This window comes from Pelodiscus sinensis, chromosome 2, assembly GCF_052426305.1.
Source record: "Pelodiscus sinensis isolate ZL-2025 chromosome 2, ASM5242630v1, whole genome shotgun sequence".
Lineage (NCBI taxonomy): Eukaryota > Metazoa > Chordata > Testudines > Trionychidae > Pelodiscus > Pelodiscus sinensis.
The window spans coordinates 247,273,228-247,297,455 of record NC_143053.1 but is presented as its reverse complement, the minus strand read 5'-3'; the positions used below and the strand labels follow the sequence as shown (position 1 = coordinate 247,297,455).

At 44.0% G+C, this 24,228-nt stretch overlaps 1 protein-coding gene across 15 annotated transcripts in view; it reads right to left on the bottom strand.

The window, feature by feature from the left end:
- The window catches only part of PRKAG2 (protein kinase AMP-activated non-catalytic subunit gamma 2), a 387,855-nt gene that overhangs the window by 70,579 nt on the left and 293,048 nt on the right, over window positions 1-24,228 (bottom strand). For 11 of the 15 annotated variants that reach the window (XR_012902124.2, XR_012902125.2, XR_012902126.2 and 8 more), the window contains one exon: window positions 6,342-6,451. The exons of 2 other annotated variants lie outside the window; for them this stretch is intronic. Coding sequence is in view for 10 of the 13 variants with exons in the window: in XM_075922807.2 (XP_075778922.1) it covers window positions 6,342-6,451 (110 nt within the window). In the remaining 3 variants the exon portion in view is untranslated. The remainder of the gene's footprint in view (window positions 1-6,341; window positions 6,452-24,228) is intronic. 2 more of the 15 variants (XM_075922806.2, XM_075922810.2) reach the window with 1 other exon arrangement.

The following is a 24,228-nucleotide window of genomic DNA, read 5'->3' as shown; positions in this document are numbered from 1 at the left end:
AACATTGTGTTTTAGGGATGTGAATGGTTAACCGGTTAGCACCACACTTACCAGTTACAGTTAACCGGTGAGCCAGTCAGGCTGGAGCAACCGATGACTCCAACTCAGCCAAAGAAGTCTCCTCCCAGGGCGGGCCTGGCCTGGACAGAACAGCCCTTGTCCACGGTGGGGCGATCACGCCCATTGTGCCACGCCATGGTCGGTGGGCATTTCGGTTTGGCTAGAGTCTTTTCCAGTTGCTTCCATTCTGGAAGAGCCTTTCACCAACAGGCATGGCTAGCTACACGTCACAGTGCAGACATAGCCTAATTTTCACTGTGGCTTGTAGCTACACATACTATACATCACGAGTGGTGGCATGTATTGTGTAAAATGTAATTTAAGATCCTCTGGGATATTTGGGTACTTTTATACCTTCCTGAATATTGCTCCTTTTGTATCTAAAAGTCCCTTTAAAATACTATAATCTGTAGTGAGACTTACTATGTAATGTATTGAATTTTTATTAAGCGTGACACCGTCTCCACAGTGCTGCCTTCCTCCCCGACACTGCTGCCTCTCTAGGTGCGAAGCAGTACCTGTCCGTGGCAGCTTGGGCTGGCTGTGGGCAGAGACTGCTCCAGCAGCAGCCCTTGTCCACAGCCAGCCTGGGCCATCGCGAACAGGAGCTGCTGGACCTGACGCAAGCCAGGACTGAGCAGCCGCACCTCATACCAGTCTGTAACCGCTGTGGCTCTGCATTTTAAATGTAGTACGAGCTGGGAGCCATGCCGGGACCTGGACCTATCCTGATGCATCTCTGCCTTTTAAATGTAGCATTTAAAAGGAACAGCTGCAGCAGTCCCAACCCTGCACGAGCCGGGATTGCTCAGTCCCAGCTTGCATTGGCTCTAGGAGGTACCCCTACTGCAGCTCTGCAGACTGCCTCCTCTTACTAATCGTATAGTTGATAAATATATAATTAGCCAAATACCTGCTCCTTAATATCCTCAGTAACTACTCAAAAAACTAAAATCAAATAAAAAAAACCCCAAACAAAAAATAAAACCCACCATTCTTCCAAAGTAATTTACCATAAACTACTAAATATTAATGAAGGTCTAATTTTTATCTTCCTTATTTATTTTACAGCGGTATAATTCCACTGATCATTTCTGATTTACACTGGTGTAAAAGAGATAAGACTATTTTATGTCTTACTTTAGTTACAGAACCTGTGAATTTTGCAAGCAGTTACAAAATATATCTGAGAGTGACATATTCTAGTAATTTGTGAAAGAGGCACCAAGAAGCTTGGCATGGTAGCACTTTTTAAAAATCCAAAGAAATAATTCTAAGTTAGTTTTCTATAAGGACCAGATCCATTAAAGATGTCAAGGCATGCACAAATCCCACTGACTTCAATGGGAGTTGTGAAACACTGATTCCCTCACAGCATTTGGTCATAAATTAGCAAATTTAAGATCTGATCTATGATCTTGAGGTCCTCTTTACCCACTCTCTCAAAGGAGGTGGACAAACATACTTATTTCCTTTAATTTTATTAAAATTTTAAATTGTTCCAATTGTTAACTTATTTACCTGAATATACTTGTTGATTAACCTCTTCACAAATGTTTTTATTGAAAAGTTTTAGATAAAATCTTCAGGTCTTTCTTCCAATCCAATAACTTCACTATGGCATGACAAAAAAAAAATGATTACTCAACCTTTTTTGCAATGGTTGTTGCTTCCAGTTGGGTTGCTCCTGTCCATTCCATTTTAGGGTGTGCGTGAGCCTACTTGTGCGGCCATCAGAGACTTCTGAGGTAGTTGCGCCTGTAAAGTTCCTGTAGTGTCCCCTTGGGTGCCATGTTCATAATCGTGGTATATCAGAAGCCGTTGACCCTCTGCCTCCTGTTTCTTCTTGCCAACAAGGATCAAGATTTTTCCATATTGCAATGATTTGTTCATCAAGAGAACATCTCTGGGGTAGGTCCAGAGGAGCCTCAATCTGGTGCACTCTTATCTGCAATGATCCGAGTCTCCTAATGATCAGGTGCTAACCAAGGTGGGGGCAGCAGCCATGCACTCCAGGATAAGGCTTGCTTTTCAAAGTACTTGCATTCTCTGTACGTGCCTCTCACCTGGCTGGTGGGGCAGGACTCCAATCCATCACCCTGTGTTCCCCAGGGGAATACCCAATCTCTGAAGCCACTCCAGAGCCCTCCCTACCTTCAGGGTGTTCCTTATCTCACCTTCCTAATGTAGGAGCCAGATCCATCTCTGGGGCAGCCTATGATGGCTCCCTGATAATCTAGGGAACAGAATTAAAAGCAAGCTGCATTCCAGAGCACACAGCTGCTCCCTCCCACCCTCCTGAAATGGCATCCTTGGTGCTAACGTGGATTTTTCTGTTTAATGCATAGAGTTCATTGGTGAAGGTCTAGACTCGAGGTGGGCCATTGCATTCCTGCTGGTAGCACATTTTCAAGCCATGTCATACTAGATCACCCACATATAGAGCCAACCACTTACCATGACCCACATATGCCTGCATCTGATAGGCCACATGGCTGCAAGCACCTACGTGAAAAAATACTCCCAGACTTAAGGCTCCTACAAACGTGACTAGCCTTAGTCTATGTTCATAGCAAGCACATAAGAATAGCCATACTAAATCAGACCAAAGGTACATCTAGCTCAGTATCCTATCCTCCAACTGTGGCCAATGCCTGGTGTCCCAGAGGGAATGAACAGAACAGGAAATCATAAAGCGATCCCTCCCCTGTAATCCATTCCCAGCTTCTGAAAACCAGAGATTAGAGACAGCATTCCTACCCATCATGGCTAATAGCCATTGAAGGATGTATCTTCTATGAATGTATCTAGTTTCCTTTTTGAACCCTGTTTAAGTCCTGGTCTTCACAACATTCTCTGGCAAGGAGTTCCACAGGTTAACTGTGCCCTGTGTGTTCCAATACAGCCATCAGCTTTGGTGCCAGGTTGGCACTGATGCTGCTGCTACACCCTTGGGAGCCAAATCATGCTGTTAGGGCCTCTGAGCCCAAGGAGTTGTCTCCTTCCTGCAACTAGAGCAAGGCTGTCAAAGACCACTGGAGTAAGTTGTCTAAGGAGGTTGTGGAATCTCTATCATTTGGGCATTTTTTAAGAACAGGTTACACAAACATCTGTCAGGGGAGATTCAGAAGATGACTGGTACTGCCATGAGTGCAGGCACTGGACTTGACCTTATGAAGTCCCTTCAAGTTCTAGTATGCTATGATTGTTTCCTGCGCAGCCACTAAGGCGTGCCCCCTAGAGGGAACATTGCCAGGTACTAAGGTTCTGGCAAATATGACAGCATTCCTTTATATGGGTTTTCCTGAGGCACTACAGACAACTCCCATGCGTTGTTATACAACCAACAGGGCTTTATACCTAAGACTGGGTCATGCCCCACTAGAGACAACTCCACTGACACACCAACTAAATACTTACAAGTACTTAACTACAAACCAGCAAGTATTAAGGGAACAAGACTAAACAGATGAAAAAAAACTGCTGACCGCTTGTAAAGCAAGGAATAGAAGTGCTCTGAATGACCACCACAGGCAGTAAAAAGGAAATGAGAGTGTGCAGGGCAGGCGGTGCCTGATATACCCTGCTATGAGGTGCTATGGCTAGCCTTTTGGGTACCACTAAGACAAAAGTCTCAGACAGTCGTGTATGTGAGTACGTGTACACCCTACAATGGAATCAACATGAGCAAACATTTGAAGAAGAACTGGTTAATCAGTCTCTCATTATTGGCTCTTTCTTTTCTTTAGCAAAATGGCCATCACCAACATTTATTACTGGAACCCTGACAGGACACTATTGTACAGACAGAGATCAGACAGAAGACTAATAGATGTGTTGAAAAAGTCTTCTTGGGGATTTACTGAAATGCTAAGACAGACACAAATATTAGTAGACTCAGGCTTGGTCTACACTCCAGAGACAGGTCACTGTTATTATGTCAGGTCTACTCTCAAATGCTGGCTCTGCTGAAGTAAGTGCCCTGACTCACTGACATAACTCCTCCTTCACAAGAGGTGTAGCCTTTACGTTCATGTTGTTAGAGTGACACGGGGTCCATGCGGAGACTGTTACTTATTTCACCTGTTGGTCAGTCCTGAATGGAGCTGATAGCTGGCACTCTACACACCACCCAGCACTGACAGCCTGAGCTGTCAGCTCGGTGTGAGCTCCCATCTGGGGCCTACACCTGGCTTGTAGCTCAGATTGTTCAGTGGCAACAGGTTCCAACTGCTATGCTCCAGCTGTCAGTGCCCCACTTCAGACAGTAGAATTACTCTGGGTAAGGATATACACCACTGACTAAAGGAGCAAGACCAGATGTGAGCCACTGCTCTAATTACAAAATTGAGTCAAACTGAGAGGGTGGGGTACAAGTGGGAGTTTGGGGGAGAGAGAGGACTGGGGAAGTAATGCAAAAAGGTGAGAGGATGACAATGCAGCCAAATAGGTGCGTATCAAAACCCTTTTGGCTGGTTGATTATTGTGCTCCCATTTGCGGAAGGGGAATAAACACTGGTGTCTTTCTGGGTTATGATGGAGATTTGTGTTTCCTATGGCAACTATATAGCTCTGGAACTAAGTAAAAGAAGAATATTTAGATTAAAAATTCTAAGCCAGCTGTTTTTCAGGAAATCCCAGTGAGGTGTTGTCAGTAACTGAGGGGTCACAACAGGGGCTGGAGAAGACTGATCCATGGAGAAGCCAAGGAGCCCCAGACAGACACAGCTCAGAGCAGCGGGGGAAATAACAAATGAGGGTCTGAGCTGTCAGCAGAAATAGGCACTGGCATTAAAAGCAGCTATTCTGCTGGAGACCCGGAGCGGAGGTTTAATGCCAAGGGACACTACAGATTACTGAACAGTGTACAGAGCTGCCAGATTTCCAGCAGTGTCTGCAAATTGGCAGAAATTCCCATTCACATAGAATGATAGGCGCAAAGAGGATTGTGCTGCGATGGGGGAAGGAAGGCAAAGGAGTGGGGAGTAAAGGAAAGTGCACCTTCCCCTGCTCCATCCTCACTCCCTTCAGCCCCATGATCCCCCCCGCATCACCCCATCCCTCTGCAGTGCAACCCCTGCCCCTCTGATCCTTTCCCCACATCTTCCTTCATTCCCCTCCTGCCCCAACATCCCTGTTCCCCTCAGCGCACACACTAGCAGACCAGCAGCACTAGTCCCTGGGAGCCGTGCTGGGGTGAGGAGGGACAGAGTAACTTCCCTGCCCAGCTCAGCCCTTTGCCTAGGGCTCGCCCCTCATTTACAGGCTGCGCCTCTGGGACTGGGGCAGGCAGAGTCCGGGGCTGGTTCGAGCCCAGCTGGGAACAGGCTTCCTGGCCCTGCACATACCTCACAGTGAGCAGCACAACATAGCATAGGCCCCGGTGCCCCATGTATGACCAGCCACCCAGCCCAGTCCGCTCCTGGAGCAGGAGGCAGAGCCTATAGCACATGCATGGGGGAGAGGAGGGGTGTTAACCCCTTAACTCCCGAGAGCTGAACACCCAGGTTGGGCAGAGGCAGCCCCAGGGACACAGAGCTCAGTGCAGGGTCTTGCTGGACTGCCGCGGCCCCTATGTCATGACGTGCACGTGCCTCTCATGCTCTCAGCAGGAAGCCAGAGCTGGTGCTCCAACCTGCAGCTATCCTAAGCCTCCAGCCAAAGTACAGGCTCCCCGCTGTGCAGGGGTGGGAGGAGAGGCGGGGCTGAGCTCCCATCTAGCATGCCACAGAAAATGGCATGCGTGCCATAGGTTGCCAATCCCTGTTCTAGCACTTGCTGCTTTTGTCCACTGCATTCACCATGCACACAAAAACACAAATCCAAACTCACTGAATCCTTCAGAAGATAATTTACTGGTAAAATTTCCAAAGAATTATACATTTATGTAATTCAAAGGATTGTTTAAACCTTGAATTGTCTAGCTCTTATCTTAAAAAACAAGGCTCAAAACATTCTGATAATATGTGAAATACTCATACTCCCACATAATCTTAGAAGGTTGATATTTTGCTAATGGTCTTATTTATCTATTCCTGCTGAAAATCAGTAAAGCTCCATGTCCATCAGAAAGCTCCACTAAATACTGACTCAAAGTAAAATATTAAAATAAAAAAGTTCCCTAATTATACACACATATATATTGCAGTTCTTGGACCCAAAAAGCTTCTCAAAAACAGTTCTCTAAAGAGAAATCAATTTCACACACCATTCGAGATGGGCATTTATGTTCATGTTAAAAGGCAATCGAACCTCAACAAAATGTAGTCTGGAGCACTTACTTGTAACGTAGTATCAAAAACAACAAGCTTAGAACTTGTTGGAACTATGTCATAACACTTGTTAGACTTCATGAATCGCATATAGATGTCACTTTCCGATTCTTCAGCTGCTGTAAAAAGAAGGAACACTTTAAAAAGATGCAGAAAAGAAGCATTCCATCAATTTATTCAGGCGTCATTTTAAAAGGTGGACAGTCCCAAAGCAAACACCTTTGGAACAAACTTAAATTTTGTCATATGGTTCACAGCTCAGACCAATCTTTCCTCTGATTAGCAACTGAAATTATGATTTGAGACTGACATGTCACATTGATTTAACTGATCAGAATTGCTTTAATAAAACAATAAATTGCTCCAAATTTCTTCTGAATGGATGTTTTGAGAGAACTATCCACAATTATCCAAATGTTCTTTGTCTGACACTAATTTTTCTTCATACCCATGTTTTCTGGACACCGCTATTGCTCTTACAGGGAACTGAAATACTAATAGACAAGTTTGGCAAAATTATAGGTATGGCTGATAGCACCACTTTGTTAAGGTTGCTTGACACTTCCCATAAGTCAAGTCTTTATTTTCAATTGTTTATAACTTTGATAAACATTTGGGCAGGAATTTTACAGGCTGAATATCTCCCTCAGGCTTTTAAGATTTCAGACAAAAAAAGTACAGTCATTCCCAAGAACGAGGCAAAGGCAAAACAAAGTATTTTTCCACCCATGCTAAATTCTGGTGACCTTTCCTAATTGCTCTAGCATTCATGATTTGGAAAAGGACTTGCAATTTGGCAGGAATTAAATGTGTCAGATGTACCTTTTGCCATCCCCATGAAAATCTCGCCAAATCTGTCCAAGTGATAAAATTTTTTGAAAGCAACCATAGTTCATGCATCATCAGTAGAGCACGTAAGAATGGCTATAATGCAAGGTTCCCTCTAAGCCATGCAGCAGCAGGGCCTTGCAGCTGCATAACTAGCCCTGCCCAGCCAGGGGCTCAGGGCTCCGCGCATGAAGCTGCCTGTCTGCAGGAAGAACACTTCTCTCTCAGTGACAGCTGCAGCTACCTGTTGAGGACAGAGCAGCAATTCTCTCCCCAGCCAGTACTCCTCTAATGACACCTCAGTCTAGGACAGTTCCTTGTTAGTTTGCAGCTGAAGTTTCTAAAGATTCAGTCCTCACAGCATGCTCAAGCCTTGCAGTTCCTAGGACTGCCCAGACTATGAATACACCATAAACAAGGAAGAACTGATCATATTCCATCCAGCCCCTGGCTACAGGAGCAAAATTGGACTTTCCCCAAAATGGCTACTTGAGGGCAATGTCGGGTAGGCACTGGAACTGAGAACATGGGGCTTGTTTCTCCCATGTGCTCAATGACATTCAGACATAGGAGGGTGAGACACCATCTTACACAGTATCAGAGGGGTAGCCGTGTTAGTCTGAATCTGCAAAAGCGACGAGGAGTCCTGTGGCACCTTATAGACTAACTGAAGTGTAGGAGCATAAGCTTTCATGGGCAAAGACCCACTTCGTCAAGATGCATGTAGTGGAAATTTCCAGAGGCAGGTATAAATATGCAGGCCAGGATCAGGCTGGAGATGACGAGGTGGATCCAATCAAGGAGGATGAGGCCCACTTCTAGCAGTTGATCTGGAGGTGTGAATTCAAAAGTAGCTTCTGCTCTCTTGGTAGTTAGCAAGCCATTCACAGTCTTTGTTTAATCCAGAGTTGATTGTGTCAAATTTAAAGATGAACTGTAGCTCAGCAGTTTCTCTTTGAAGTCTGGTCCTGATATTTTTTTGCTGCAGGATGACTACTTTTAGATCTGCAATTGTGTGTCCAGGAAGATTGAAGGTACACAGGTACGTCAGTACTTCCTCAGATGAAAAATTAGGGAACACAGTTTAAAGAAATTGCCTAGAGGTAGGCAGGCTCTGTACATGTAACTATCTAGGATGACCCTGATAAATTGGATTATCTGAAATGGAATTAAAGTTGATTTCTGTTAGCTGACTCTTAAGCTTAACGTCTGGAACAAATGAACATGTGGACGGCTTCACAGGCCTATTGAGATCTGCTGTGTGAGTTAATTAACCTGGTTAGGAAATATGGTGATGTAAGAGTGTCTCTTCTGAATTTCATCTTCCAAATGTGCTGAAATTTATTGTGAAGAGATCTCTTCTATTACTTCAGGAAGTTTGCATTCTTCTTTCTAGAAGTAATGGACCCTTTTGAGATGGGTCCCTGAAAAGGGACAGGTAAGGGACTTTAGATGTTGTAGCCCATAGAACTACCTTTTAACATTTTATTTTTCTTAACAATGACGCAATGAACCTACCTGCCTGTGTCCTGTAATGCATCAGCTTAAGCTCAAGGTTTTGCAGCCTATGAATTTTGGATTCGATAAATAGCCCAAGAGTCCCCCTAACTTTTGGGAACCCAGGAATATCTTGCTTAAGGGAGCAGTTTGTACAAAACTGTATCAGGTAACTGCAGGAACATTGAACTGATACTAGGCTTGGATATTTTAGGATAGAAAGATTGTAAAATGCTTAACCATGAACTTGCCATGACAAATTAAAATATATGGTAATAAGTTAAATCATTAGTACAATATAGTGGTCTCCAAGCTTTTTACATCCAAGATCACTTTTTAAGTCTCAGAACAGGCGAAGATCTACTGCCCCACCCCTTCCTTGATGCCCTGCCTACACTACATGAGGAAATCTAATGTAAATGTACTGCACAGGTGCGCAGTTCAGAGAGGGCTCAAGAGCTACTCTTGGAGTCCCTAAGATCTACCGGTAGATCGCGATCTACTGGTTGGTGACCACAGGATTAGAGTATTCCAACATGTAGGGGAAGGAAATCTGATATGGACAAGAGAGGCTGGGCATTTGAATAAATGTTCATGACAGCCCCTAGGTCCTGTAATAGGCCAGAATACAATGCAAGGGGAAGATACGGACCATCAGACTAGTTTGGGGTGCAAGGCCACAGAGCAAGACCTGTGTCTTACCACCAGAACCCTCAAGGATATGAGTATATGCAAAGAACAGTACAAGAGATTTCATCAGATTAACTGTGTACTATTGTTATATCTTTATGTGGTTTGAAGCTTCTGTCTTTACTAATTCCGCTGATAAAAAGCAATTGAAGTTTTGTTTTATCTTTAGTGTGCTATTGCTGTGCAATAGCCATGCAGCTTGTTCCTGTCTAGATGCTGAACTTGACAACCTTGATTCTGGGACTAGAACCCTAAAATCCCCCAGTTCGGTAAATATAATTTATTGGAAATCAATAATAATCACCAAAGAATTGGGCAACAGCATAGGTACCTCTGAAAACTGGATGGAACCATGTTATTATATCCATCATCCATTGATCAGCAGTGATAAGGGACCAAACACATGTGAAACTAATTAAGACAACTTCTGAAGGAAACGTCTAGAGCTGTGATCAACAACCTGTTGACCGCAATCGACTGGTCAATCCTGGGGGCTCAACCAGTTGATTGCGAGGCTTTGGGAGGCCCCTCCCCCAAGATGAATGCCATGCTGACATTACCTTCAGGGACAATGGAGGTAGCTCGGATTTCCTGCGGGGAGGGGGGAAGTTCTGCAGCTGCTCACCAGGTCCCGGAAGTGCACGGGCTGCTATCTCCCCTCCCCCTTCCAAAGAGTAGGCACAATACCTAAAACACCGGGCTGTTGCACACTGGAGACTTTATTCCCCTGCTGCCTTCCTGCGTGCAGGGGAAGAAGGGGAGAAGAAGAGGGCATCCGGAACTGCTCCAGCTTTAACTGCTCAGGCAGTGCACACTGCTGTGGGGAGCAGAGGAGCAAAGCTGTTTGAGCAGTTGGAGCTGGTACAGTCCAGGACTCCCCCTCCCCCTGATACCGCACAGCTGTTTGGCGGACAGGGGAGCAGTCCACGCACTTCCTGGGCCTTGGTGTACAGCTGCAGGTTCCCCAGGTACCAATCCCTGCCCCTTCCCCCACAAGTACCTTGTCCCCTGCCCCAGGACCCACCAGCACCAATTTGCACGCTGCCCTGGCACCCTGTCCCCCACTTCAGCACCCTGTTCCCTACCCCAGCACCCTGCCCCCACTGGCCCCCTGACCCAGCACCCACAAGATCCCTGTCTCCTGCCCCAGCACCCTGTCCCCTGCCTCCACCAACACAGTTGAGGCCACATTAGCAAGGCTTGAGGGTGTTGGGGGGGTTGTGTTTTTGTGTCTCACTTGTGTGGCCCCAACTGACTTTTCTGTGGGTCAGTGACCCGACTCAAAACAGGCTCCACGCCCCTCTCATAAATAAAGACAATCATAGAATACTAGGACTGGAAGGGACCTCGAGAGGTCATTGAGTCCAGTCCCTTGTCCTCATGGCAGGGCCCAGTACCCACAACCTCCCTAGGCAATTTATTCCAGTGTTTAACCACCCTGACAGTTAGGAACTTTTTCCTAATGTTCAACCTAAACCTCCCTTGCTGCAGTTTAAGCCCATTGCTTCTTGATCTATCCTCAGAGGCCAGGAAGAACAATTTTTCTCCCTTCTCCTTGTGATACCCTTTTAGATACCTGAAAACCACTATCATGTCCCCTCTCAATCTTCTCTTTTCCAAACTAAACAAGCCCAATTCTTTCAGTCTTCCTTCTTTAGATCATGTTCTTTAGATCTTTAATCATTCTTGTTGCTGTTCTCTGGACCTTCTCCAATTTCTCCACCTTTCTTGAAACGTGGTCCAGAACTGGACACAATACTCCAACTGACGCCTAATCAGCACAGAGTAGAGCAGAAGAATGACTTCTCATGTCTTGCTCTCAACACACCTATTACTGCATCCTCGAATCATGATAGAAATGTAGCCGTGTTAGTCTGGTGTAGCTGAAACAAAATACAGGACTATGTAACACTTTAAACACTAACAAGATGGTTTATTAGATGATGAGCTTTCATGAGCCAGACCCACTTCCTCAGATCAAAAACTTCAGATCTGAGGAAGTGGGTCTGGCTCACGAAAGCTCATCATCTAATAAACCATCTTGTTAGTCTTTAAAGTGCTACATAGTCCTGTATTTCCTAGAATCATGTTTGCTTATTTTGCAACAGCATCACACTGTTGACTCGTATTTAGCTTGTTGTCCACTATAACCCCTAGATTCCTTTCTGCTGTACTCTTTTTGTAGGTGTGAAACTGATTGCTCCTTCCTAAGGGGAAGCACTTTGCATTTGTCCTTATTAAACATCATCCTGTTTACCTCAGACCATTTCTCCAATTTGTTCAGAATTGGTAGCTTTATGGCCACTGGGGACCAAGAGTGGGAAGGCCTTCTGCCCAGCAATGAGAGCTACAGACCAGCCTGAGTGGGCCAAGACTCTGTCTCAGGACCTTGGAGACTGGCATGGACTGGCAATGCCTTCCAATGCTCACTCGGTGCTGAGATTCAGAATAGAGCCTGAATCGGGTCCTATAGTCCAAGGATCTCCCTGACCATGAAGATCAATGGAATGGAGAAAGATGCCAGCAATCACCTGAGTGAGCTTGGGAGCAGTATCAAGATCTCAAGGAGGCAGGGCACCAGCAACAGTGCCCAGGATAAGGGACACATGCAGCAATCTGTTCACACTGAGGCTCTGGCAAGCATTACCCTGAGCCTTGCCTCCTGCACCCATAATCAGGGCAATGGAAGGGTGCATGCAAAGTCTGAGGCATGAAAGCTTCATACTGGGGAACGCTGGCAGAATGATGTGTTGGGAGGAGATGGGGGCTGCTGGGAGAGAAACACTCTAAAAAGTTCCCAACATGGGCTTACTCTTTTGACTGTGCTACTGCCTGATGGATGCCAACAAGGCCAAAACATCGTATGCTGATCAAAAGGCCTCTCATGTAAAATGTACCTCCACGTGCTGCTACTTGGTGTCACCAGAGTGGGATGGGGAAGGCTGAACCACTCTACCGGAATCTGTCTACAATTCCCCGATAAGACATCGGGGAATGTCCCTTTTCCAAGGTCTTCACCTTCCAGACTAGAGACATCAAGGGGGAATAGTGCCACTTTGACGATGGCATTGGTGGCAATTTCTGTACCAACTAAAGTTACAGCACTCAAGACTGAGACCAATGTGGTATCCAGAGTCAGGATTAGTGGTGACTCCATTAAGAGTGCCCCAAGGTGAATGTCCCTTTCTTTATTTGAAGCTTGAAATATCTGAAAATATGGCACTTCTCACTAATGTGCCCTCGTCTAAATGCCTTAGGCAGTTGTGCAAGTTGCTAACAGGCATAAGACACTTGCACTCTTGCCTCAGTTTGAAACCTGGGAACCAGGGAATGCCTAGTCCCTAGGTTAAATTTCATCTAGGACACTATCAACTTACAAACTACAAAACTAAGAAACTACTGAAAGAACTGTACACACTAAGCACAGATGATTTGCAGAAAGAGCAAAATAGCTGAAGCACAGCAGTTTTATTGCAACATTACTGCTGACAAGAAGGGTGCCCCTCCTGGGGTTAGAAGAGATGCTCCCCATGGGTACTGCTGATGGAAAAACTTCCAGCACTGGTGCAAGTGGCGAGCATACACACATAATGTCAAGTGGACATGAGTAATCACATGGGGTACGTCTAGACTACATGGCTCCATCGACAGAGCCATGTAAAATAGTTTACTCGGCATAGTCAATGAAGCGGGGATTTAAATAATCCCCACTTCATTAAAATAAAAATGGCCACCATGCTGTGCCAATAATCAGCTGATCCAGCACAGCGCGGCAGTCTAGTCGCGGATTGGTCGACAAGGGAAGCCTTTTTTGACCGCTCCGGTATGCCTCATGAAATTATTTAAATCCCCGCTTCACTGACTACGCCGAGTAAACTATTTTACATGGCTCTGTCGACGGAGCCATGTAGTCTAGACTTACCCTTGAAGAAGCTGCAAAAACAGCTATAGGTTCTCTCAAAAGTATGCAATATGTTTGAATCTTTTCATAGCAAAAACTCAGAAGTAGCTTATTTTAATAAAGGTATAATTGTACTACAGTACTTTCAATAGCAAGCTTCCAAAACAGTGTGCCTTAATGGTGTAAAAATTTATCAGAACTTGATAAAGCAGAACAGTTGAAACTTATAAAAATTGACCCAAATTCCAATTACACAGAAATGTACACAAAATCCTGAAGTAAAGTTTAATTTTCCTGATGGTATTGCAAGATGATCCTCATGAGAAGAGGAATCTACGTTAAGCAGCTGGTAAACAATCATGCACGCTGTAATTATATAAACTTACTCAGATTTTAAGATTCGCAAATGAAATGAGAATTCTGGTATTTTAATTTGCAGTCTTAAAAGATATAAAACCTCTGCATGCCTCTAATCATCATTAGATACGGCATTTTTTAGCACTAGTAATCCACAGATATTTAACTAATTATAGTGCATCCCACAGAATTCTTTGTACAGATACAGGATAAATACTTATGGTTTGTGCAGGATTATCTACAACAGACCAACACGAACTGATTTTGTGCTGTTTATACAATGCCTAGCACAATGAGGCTCCTGGTCCATGAATGGGGCTTCTAGATATCACCACAGTACAAATAATAACCTCTTGCAGCTAGTACTATGCTTTTTTATATTTATACACTAGTATTCAGTCACAATTCAAGTTTAGTTTGTGGTTCAAAAAATCCTTGCATGCAGGAAGTCCTACTGCATGAGGAATATTTTCCACATTTGATTAAAACTTTCAAGAGTTAATTTAATCAAAGAGATCATTCAGTAGCAACAGGTACACAACTGTTATGTGTCAAGCATCTCTGACTTTCAGAAGTACCTTGTTTATGCTGCCAAATAATAAGAAAATACTTCACATCATCAAAATGTTTACAGGAAGAATTGTCCTGGTGGACCTTACACAAATATTTGTGTAACTGATATTTCTAAGCCTATTATTAACTAACTCAATTTTAAGAATTTGACTTCAGATGGAAGGCAGTTTTTAACCTCTTCTTACTGCTAAGAGTCTAGCTTCTAGTTAATGGGGAATGGGGGTAGAAGTCAAATCAAAACAATATTCCTAATCCATCAGTCTGGAAAAGTGAACAGAATTTGTGAAGTATTGTAGTTAGCAACAGATTTCAGATGTCATGGCTGGGCAACAGGTAGGGGGGAATTTAGCACTCTTTAATCAGTTCCCTCTATAAATCTGGATGGTATTAATCTGAAAATCTTCTCTTGAGCACTTAGGTTGATCCAGTGTTGCAAAGTCACCCAAAGGAAACTACCCCCAAGATAAGCCAGAACTCTGAAACAACTTCGGGTTTTATGGGTTAAAAATAATCCCTGAATTACATTCTGAAACAGACTGGAAGCCAGTGTGGACATAACATGTTACATAAAAACATAAGAATAGTCATACTAGGTCAGACCGAAGGTCCATCCAGCCCAGTATCCTGTCTGCCGACAGTGGCTAATGCCAGGTGCCCCAGAGGGAGTGACCCAAACGGGGAATGATCAAGCCATCTCTCTCCTGACATCCAGCTCCACCCTCTGACAAACAGAGGTTAGGGACACCATTCCTTACCCATCCTGGCTGATAGCCATTAATGGACTTAACCTCCATGAATTTATCTAGTTCCCTTTTAAACCCTGTTATAGTCCTAGCCTTCATCATCTCTTCAGGCAAGGAGTTCCACAGGTTGACTGTGTACTGTGTGAAGAACTTTCTTTTATTTGTTTTAAACCTGCTGCCCATTAATTTCATTTGGTGGCCCTGAGTTCTTATATTATGGGAAGAAAATAACCTTTCCTTATTCACTTTTTTCAGACTACTCCTGATTTTAAATACCTCTATAATATCCCTCCTTAGTCTCCTCTTTGCCAGGCTGAAAAGTCCTGGTCTCTTTAATCTCTCCAAACCCCTAATCATTTTAGTTGCCCTTCGCTGAACCCTTTCTAATGCCAGATCTTTTTTGAGATGAGGAGACCACATCTGTACACAGTATTCATGGGCATACCATGGATTTATATAAGGGCAATAAGATATTCTCCATCCTATTCTCTATCCCTTTTTTAATTATTCCTAACATCCTGTGTTTTTTTTTTTTTGACTGCCGCTGCACACTGCATGGACATCTTCAGAGGACTGTCCCTGATGACTCCAAGATCTCTTTTCTGATATTTGATTAGAGATGCACAGATAAGCAGAACTGAACCCCAAATGTTCAAAAATCATAATCAAGAACGCCAAAAGTCATGAGATTAAATTAATGCCAATGTCACACATCTTTGCTTAGACAAGCCCCACGTCATCTGGTTTTAGCAATATTACTCCAAAACTATCCAACGTCCAAAGTAGGGATAGAACTTAGGGAGGTTTTGTCCTCTCTTTCTTCCTATACTTCCAAAGTTGACCATGAGACCACTAAATATTTAAGCTTGATCTTTTCCAGCTCCTCAGCAGGAAACCATCTTGGTGAAGAGTGAGAATTTGGAAGACTGACAGCCAAAAATGATTGTCCCACCAAAGATCAGAGCATCAGTCTCCCATATAAAATGTAATAAATGTAAATGTAAACATAAATGTAGCAAATGTAGTAAGATAACTATAAGCAACTTCAAGTTGCCACATACTGCTGTATGGAGAAGCAGACATGAAATTGGAATTCCAGCACAACACAAGTGAAGGCACCAAAAACTTCACCATTTCAACTGATCAGCTGATCTGGAAGCTAGTAACAAATGGTTTGTCTTCCCAGCTTTTGTCTAAGGAAACTGACAGGCTACAAAGAAAAAAATTCCAGAGAGGAGCTATGAGTGGTCATGCACTGTGACACCAGAATGAATAAAGTTGATGAATTTGAAGAAATTCAGAGAACAGAAAGTAATTAGAGGGACAGCCAGAGTGCCTTATAAGGGAAACGGTAAAAATATGCACTATTACATGGTAGATGACTTGTGAACTACCAAATATTGTAAGGTAGTAAGCAAAAAATTCAAAAGCCAAATACTGTCATTTTAATTTAACAAGTTCAGTCTTAATATCAAGTCACAATACAGTGGTAAATGAACTATTTTATTAACACAAGACTTCTTTACATTATTCTCATTCAATTTTTGTCTAGATGTAGAATCAGACTAGAATTCTGGGCAGTAGACTGAAAGAAAGTCTACCATCACTCTGCCAAAGTTTCCACTGTGGTATTCTTACAACAAGTTGAAAATAAAGGCCAATTATAGGCAATGTTGGTTAAGACTGTGATTTTGTGTTAGCAGGGTTTTCTGGTATAGCTATTCTGGCAAACCTTTTCTAATAGCCTGAGAGAGGAGGGATAAAAAAGCATTGGTTATCTGAAGTAGGTTCTGCAACTTGATAGGAATAAATTTTATGTGCATCAACACAAGGGCAGATGTACACCACCAATAGAAACACATGTTGCTGGCAAGGGGCAGCATAGGCATTCTGCAAATCAGTTGGGCGGCATTTGAATCAATCCTGTGTGGCCACCCAAATGCTCAGCTTACAGGGAACACTGTTCTTCAATTTGAATTTGAAAGTCTTTATTTCATAGAACTCAGAAGTCAGCCATTCATAGTCTTACAACTGCATCTCATCCTTCTTACCTAAATAACCAAGCATCCAACTTATCTTCCAGGACTGACTACAAATAAGGGCATGATTATGAAGAACTGTGCATGTATTCATATTTCTCTCTGCAATGTATGTGCTGTTTTCCCTGACTTCAGAAGGGACAAATTAGCTTTGTCATAACTACTTATTAGAGCATATTTTAAAGATCAGAATATGATGGCTGTTTTTAGTTTTCTATGATGTTTTACAGAAATTTTTTAAAAGTCATTTTTTTCTTTTGAGTACTACCTAATGCTCCCTTAAAAAAAAAAATCCTCCACAAACCCACATCCAGGTTCAACTAAGAATATTCTGTAAGATTCCAAGTACAACAGGACAGGTTAATTGCATTAGCTGATGCTAAAGCAAATTAGCAATAGAACACATTGTGGTGTTTTTAAGTGCTGCCTAGAAATACAGTTTTCTATAGCCCAATGTGTCTCAACCAGTGATACAAGTATCCTTAGGGCTGCGTCTAAACTGGCAAGTTTTTCCGCAAAAGCAAGTGCTTTTGCGCAAAATCTTGCCAGCTGTCTACACTGGCCACTTGATTTTGCGCAAAAGCACTGACGTTCTACTGTTAGAAATCAGTGCTTCTTGCGCAAATGCTTTGACGCTCCCATTTGGGCAAAAGCCCTTTACCGGAAATGTTTTTGCACAAGAGGGCCAGTATAGACAGCTAAAAACAGTTTTGCACAAAAAAGCCCCGATGGCGAAAACGGCGATCGGGGCTTTCTTGCGCAAAACCGCATCTAGTTTGGCACGGACGCTTTTCCGCAAAAAGTGCTTTTGTGGAAAAGCATCCGTGCCAATCTAGACACTCTTTTCCGCAAATGCTTTTAATGGAAAAACTTTTCTGTTAAAAGCATTTGCAGAAAATCATGCCAGTCTAGACATAGCCTTAAGAGTACTCAAGAGAAGTCTGGGGGATACGTCAACATAACTGAAAATTGTAGAAAACATAATTTTTGTTTAAGTTTTATAGCATTTTATTAATTTTGTACTTTTTACACTAAAAAATTTCATCACCTGCCCAGTTACTATTAAGTTGTTTAAACAAATGTGTTGACATCGTAGAAAAAAAATTGTGCGTGTGAAAACTGTAGGTACTGGCGATACTTTTCTTTTTTAAAGGGGCACTTTATAAAAAAAGTTGAGAACACTGCTATAGACCATGCCAAGTTTATTTCCCTAGTCTTTAATTCCATCTATTGTTTCCTACTTCCCAGTGCTGTCTGTTCTTCTCTTTGTCTTCTGTTTTTCAAAATCTCAGGTTAAAAACCATTTTGTTCTTTCCTTTCTTCACTCATTTTTGCACAAAACTTGGCGATAGTATGATTCAGTTGATAGGTCATCTGATTAACAGTCAGGACACTGGGGTTGAATACAAGACTGCTATTAACCTGGTGTGACTGAACAATTTACTGCATATCTGTACCTCATCTGTGCATTGGTAATGAGTATCAGGAGATACAAGAGTCCAAGAAGAATGGCTACTTTTAAATCCATTGTTAACCTGCCTGGGCACTCATGTAGCCATTCTTCTACAAAGGAATTTCACAAACCAATTACAGAGAGAGTGTGTGTGTGTGCATGTGCATGCGCAGAATTGACCTTCATATGCAAATTTGACAGGGTTTTCTTTTGCCTGAACAAAACAAGAATTGGATGGCCCATTATAAAACCAGCTTTCATTTCACACTTCATTGACATCAAAAGCTAAATATGGGACACTTCCAGCCCACCCAATTACCCTCATTACTTTTCAGTCATAGTGCTGGTGCTAATTTTCCCCTCCTCTCCCTTCTTTCTCTGTTATAAATTCTGCATCCCTCCCTCTTTATTCCCCCACTTGAGGTTGAGCTCATCTGAAGAAATGGATTTTGCCCAGGAAAGCTCATGATACTATATATTAGTCTCTAAGGTACCACAGGACTACTAGATGTTTTTAAAGTTACAGACTAACACAGCTACCCCTTTGAGACATAATAACCATACAATATCCTGTCCAGGCGCACACGCACGCACACACACACTAATTTACTCTTCTCTTTTCAAAAGCCTTGTAACTTAGAGCAGAGCAATGGGAAGCAGAAACAGTATTTTAAAATTCAGTTTTTGGCTTGGGATATAAATTAGGGGGATACAGTTTTTCCACTCTCTAGTCAAACCAAAAATACCTCCAGACAGCCCAGTGGATTGGTAATGAGTACATCACTGAGCTTTAGGTTTTCTACAGTGCTGTTGCTATATTAGATAATCAGCTCTAAGCCATCATTTCAAAGCCCGCATTTTGGGGAAAACTGCATTAATGGAGTTTGTGAATAGAGGTTGAAACTTCAATTGCCACTGCTATCAACTTAATACTTTCTACAAGTTTCAAATCCACCTATTAAAGAATAACCGACAGTATACATTTTTTCCTATTAGGGAGCCCCATGACTTTCCCAAAGTCTAATTACTCCACGCAATGAAAAACTACCGTATATTCCAGCGTACAAGACGACTTTTGATGTTAAAAAACATCCCCCAAAAATTGGGGGTCGTCTTATACGCCGGGTATACATCCCAGGCGCGCCTGGGATGCCCCGCCGCCGGCTTCCCCCGAGGCTTTGCAAAGCTGTGGAGGGGCTCCGGCGGCGGGGCATCCCAGGCGTGCCTGGGCTGCCCCCTCACCCAAGCCCCTCCACGGCTTTACAAAGCCTCGGGGGAAGCCGGCGGGGGGGGGGAGCCCAGGCGCACCTGGGATGCCCCCCAGCCGGAGCCCCTCCGCGGCTTTGCAAAGCCACGGAGGGGCTCGGGCGGGGGGGCATCCCAGGTGCGCCTGGGCTGCCCCCCCGCCGGCTTCCCCCGAGGCTTTGCAAAGCTGCTGCGGCTTTGCTCCCGGTGCCTCTGGTCTGCTGGGGACCGTCTCCAGCAGACCAGGGACACCGGGAGCAAAGGAGGCGGAGGGGTGCTGGGGTATAAGATGAAACCCTATCTTTTAATTAAAAAATTAGGGGGTCGTCTTATACGCCCAGTCGCCCTATACACCGGAAAATACGGTAGGTATTTAAAAAAGGTGCTTCTCAGAGAAATGTTACTTAAGACTACAAGAGGAAGGTCACCAAATACAAGACATTCAAAGATTGTTAATTGTATATTAACATTAGAGGCCACAATTCTAGTGGATTGTGCTCAACAGTCTGAGTTTGAAGGTCCCCTAAAAGAGCTCCTCACCTGAGAGATGAATTACTTGTGACTAAATATGAAGGGGACAGTTGAGAAGGAAGGGAACTAGCAGTGAATCTGCCTTCTCCTATACGCTTGTGGGAATTCTGCACCAAAAAAAATTAAATGATGTATAATACCGCATAATTTATTTGCTTGCTAGCCTCAAAGCCTTGTATACATGAAACAGCTGTACTGTTTAATTAACAAAACCAATTTATTTTAAACTACTGGAAATCCATGTGCAGCAGGTAGGTACTTTGGCTTAGATAAGACTGAGGTCCACTGAGAATCCACTTACGTTAGCCCAAAAGAGCCATTTGAAATGTGACTTTTTAAAGTGATTTAATTAAACCAATGCCAGTCACTGTGTAGATAAACTGAAATGAGAGTAACCAATACAGTCCTCACTAAGGCTACGTCTAGACTGCAAGCCTCTTTTGAAGAAGACTACAACCAGTACTTTTGAAAAACCAAGCTGCTTTTTCAAGAGAGAGCACCTAGGCAGTCTGAATGCTCTCCTTTCAAAAAGTAGTGCATAACATAGCACCTTTTTTCGAAAGAGCACTTTCGAAAAAAGGCGTTCTTCCTCATAAAACGAGGTTTTCCGCCGTCGAAAAAGCTGCCACATTCTTTCGATTTACTTTCGAAAGAACATGACAGCAGTCTAGACGCAGGGGAAGTTTTTTTTCCCGCCCCCCCAAAAAGCAGCCACTTTTTTTGAAGAAGCCCCGTAGTCTAGACCCACTCTAAGACAGATAAGTAGTGTCTTATCCTTATCTGAACAAGGAAATTCAGTCTTAAAATGTAAGCTGAACGGGTGTTTTGTTTTACTTCTCCCTGCTTCTTTGTGTGTAAGAAGCTCCTGAATGGTTTTTGTACTGTTATAATGTTTTTTATAAAACCCTAATAATACAAGGAATGTCATATTTAGTCTTCTCTGGTTTTGCTGGAAAAATTGGGGACTATACAAATGCTTGTCTCTCTCACTCCTTAACTGACTGGACAATGTTGAGTTAGAGATATGATTTGCTCCCAAATACTGATTTAGCACAAAGAATTAAAATTTTAAATCAGTATTTAAAGATTTTCCTCTCTCAAAGGACTTCCAGGCTCAAGATCTCAAAATACCTTAATTTCACTAGTTCTCTCCACTGCCCCTATAGTCTACCAGGGTATATGTAAACTACATCCCTTTTTCGAAAAAAGGATGTAAATTAGACAGATCGAAATTGCAAATGAAGCCGGGATTTGAATTTCCTGTGCTTCATTTGCATCATGGTGGCTGCGAGTTCTTTCTAAAACAGGTACAGGGAGTCCCCGGGTTACATACAAGATAGGGACTATAGGTTTGTTCTTAAGTTGAATCCATATGTAAGTCGGAACTGGCGTCCGACTTACATACAGATTCAACTTAAGAACCCCAGGCGTCCCCAAGTCAGCTGCTGCTGAAACTGATCAGCGGCTGATTCCAGGAAGCCCGAGGCAGAGTTGCTCTGCCTCTGGCTTCCTGTAGTCAGCCGCTGGTCAGTTTCAGCAGCGGCTGACTTGGGGACGCCTGGGGCAGAGCAGCTGGGGTGCTGCTGGGTTGGTCCATTAGCGCCGAGGAGCGGTGGTACTGGAGCAACCCAGCAGCACCCAAGCTGCTCTGCCCCAGGCGTCCTGATTCAGCCGCTACTGAAACTGACCAGCAGCGGCTGAATCAGGACACCTGGGGCAGAGCAGCTGGGGTGCTGCCAGGTTGGTCCAGTGGCGCCGAGAGTGGCGCTGCGGGACTAACTGGCAGCAACCCAGCTGCTCTACCACAGGCGTCCAGAGAAAAGCCTGGTCTGCTTGGGGGGGGGAGGGGGGTGCACACTAGCTGCGCCCCCCTCCCCCAGCAGACCAGGGAGACGGGGAGCAAAGATGTGGAGAACCCGGACGGGAGACGGCCCAGATGCGCCTGCGGTCCCACTGCCCGGGTCCTCCGCGGCTTTGCTCCGCGTCTCCCTGGTCTGCTTGGCGGTGGGGGGGGGGGGGGGGGGGGGGCAGCAGACCAGGGAGACGCGGAGCAGCTTTTCTCGCCCCGGAGGACGCGGACAGCGGGACCCGCGGCACATCTGGGCGGTTCTGCCACCCCCGTCCTCCGGGGCGAGAAATGCGCCGTTCGTAAGCGCGGATCCGACATAAGTTGGATCTGCGTAACCCAGGGACTGCCTGTATTTCAAAAGTGAATCCACCCTCCAGATGCAGTTTTCGAAAAAGCCCTCCTTTTTCGAAAGAACCGTAATGCTTGGGGGAGGGGGGAGATTTGCTGGTTCTTTTGAAAAAGGGTTTTTTTTTCCCCCTCTACAGAACAGTGTCTAGACAATGGTTTTATTTTCGAAAAGCCCTTTTTCAAAAGACTGCACGGTCGTCATTATGCAAATGAAGCGTGGATAATTCAAATTACGGCTTCATTTGCAATTTCGATCTGTCTAATTTACATTCCTCTTTCGAAAGAGGGATGTAGTCTAGACATAGCCCCAGAGTAGAAAAGTCATTACTTTCTCATGTTGATGGAAATGAAGCGGAAGTGTTCAGGCTTTCTTTTTAACATCACACAGAACAATTGGCAAAGGCCCACTTCTCTCTCCTCCCCCTTATGGTAAATCTTTAATACACAATGTTCTATTTAGACATGGACTTTCAGAATGTCCATTGGATTGTTTCTGCTTAATAGAAATGACATTTCTATCTTAAAATTTACCTTCTATTACTTGTAACATTTAGATTAATCTTTCAACTGAATATATATAATTTCTACATCCCACTCCTCCATACACACACACTTTGTGCAATGACAGCGTATTCTTTCAAGTCACTATCACTGTTTCTCTGTGTACAGCATATCCTTTGCTATTTGAGACGTTCACAAAGAGAAATATTTTACTTACAGTGAAATGTTGTGAAATGAGAAAGGCTAACAGTCTCACCAGGTCTCCGGGCTCTTGGGCATTTCAAAGCAGATGCGCCTGTGTGGAGCCTGGAGTCAGTGGGACTTTCTAATGGCCTGGGCTGCATGCGGAATTCCAACTTTGAAATGCACAAGAGCCCCCAGTGGGCCTCTTGAACATTTCAAAACAGGGAATGCGGAAGTGCCTATGGACTAGTTGAGTAGTCGATGGAAATTGGATCGACTATTCGACTTGTAAATTAATTGATATTTAACATCCTTACTACTGCTACCAGTCAGGAGCAGCCAGACATATGCCAGATTTACACTAGACCTGGAAAGTCAGGTTGTTATGCAACTCCAGCTATGTAAAACACATAGCTGGAGTCGGCTGACAAACTGAGCTTGGCACCGCCTTCGCAGAGGGAGGCTGATGGGAGTGATTGTTCGAACTCACAATCCCAGGTTCATACTGGAGCTGCAGCATTCAATTTAGTAGATCTTATGTAGACCCCCCTGAACTGAACACCGGAAGATCAATTACAGGCGTGACAATCAGAGACATAGCCATAAAGAAGTGAGCGGGAGAAGAGGCTGTTTTCTTAACAGTGCTATCTCCAGGGGGCCAGGTAAGGAGGCCTGGGAATGGAGCCATAGGTTGCAGACCCCTGAACTATACACTGGGCACAGGGGTATGTGGTGGAGGCTGAGGCTCGAAAGAACAGAGTGTTCTGTTAGGAATAGTCGTGGAGAAAAGACTCTTTAGTGTGGAAGGCTCCTATGGCAAATACATTTTTAGAGGTTAGGTGCTGGTAAAACTGCACCTAATATTTTTAAATGTGTCCTCCTCTACACTAAAGAGTAAAACTTCATCTATAATTAATGGTAAAACCTCTTCTATAGTATGTCTCTTTCCCAATGTACACAGGACTTGTAGGTCTCTTCTCTACGGCTGTGTCTACAGTAGCATCCCTTTCCGGAAAAGGGATGCTAATGAGACACTTTGGAATTGCAAATCCGCAGGGGGATTTAAATATCCCCGCGGCATTTGCATTTACATGGCTGCCATTTTTTTCCGGCTCGGGGTTTTTGCCGGAGAAAAGCGCCAGTGTAGACGCGATTCTC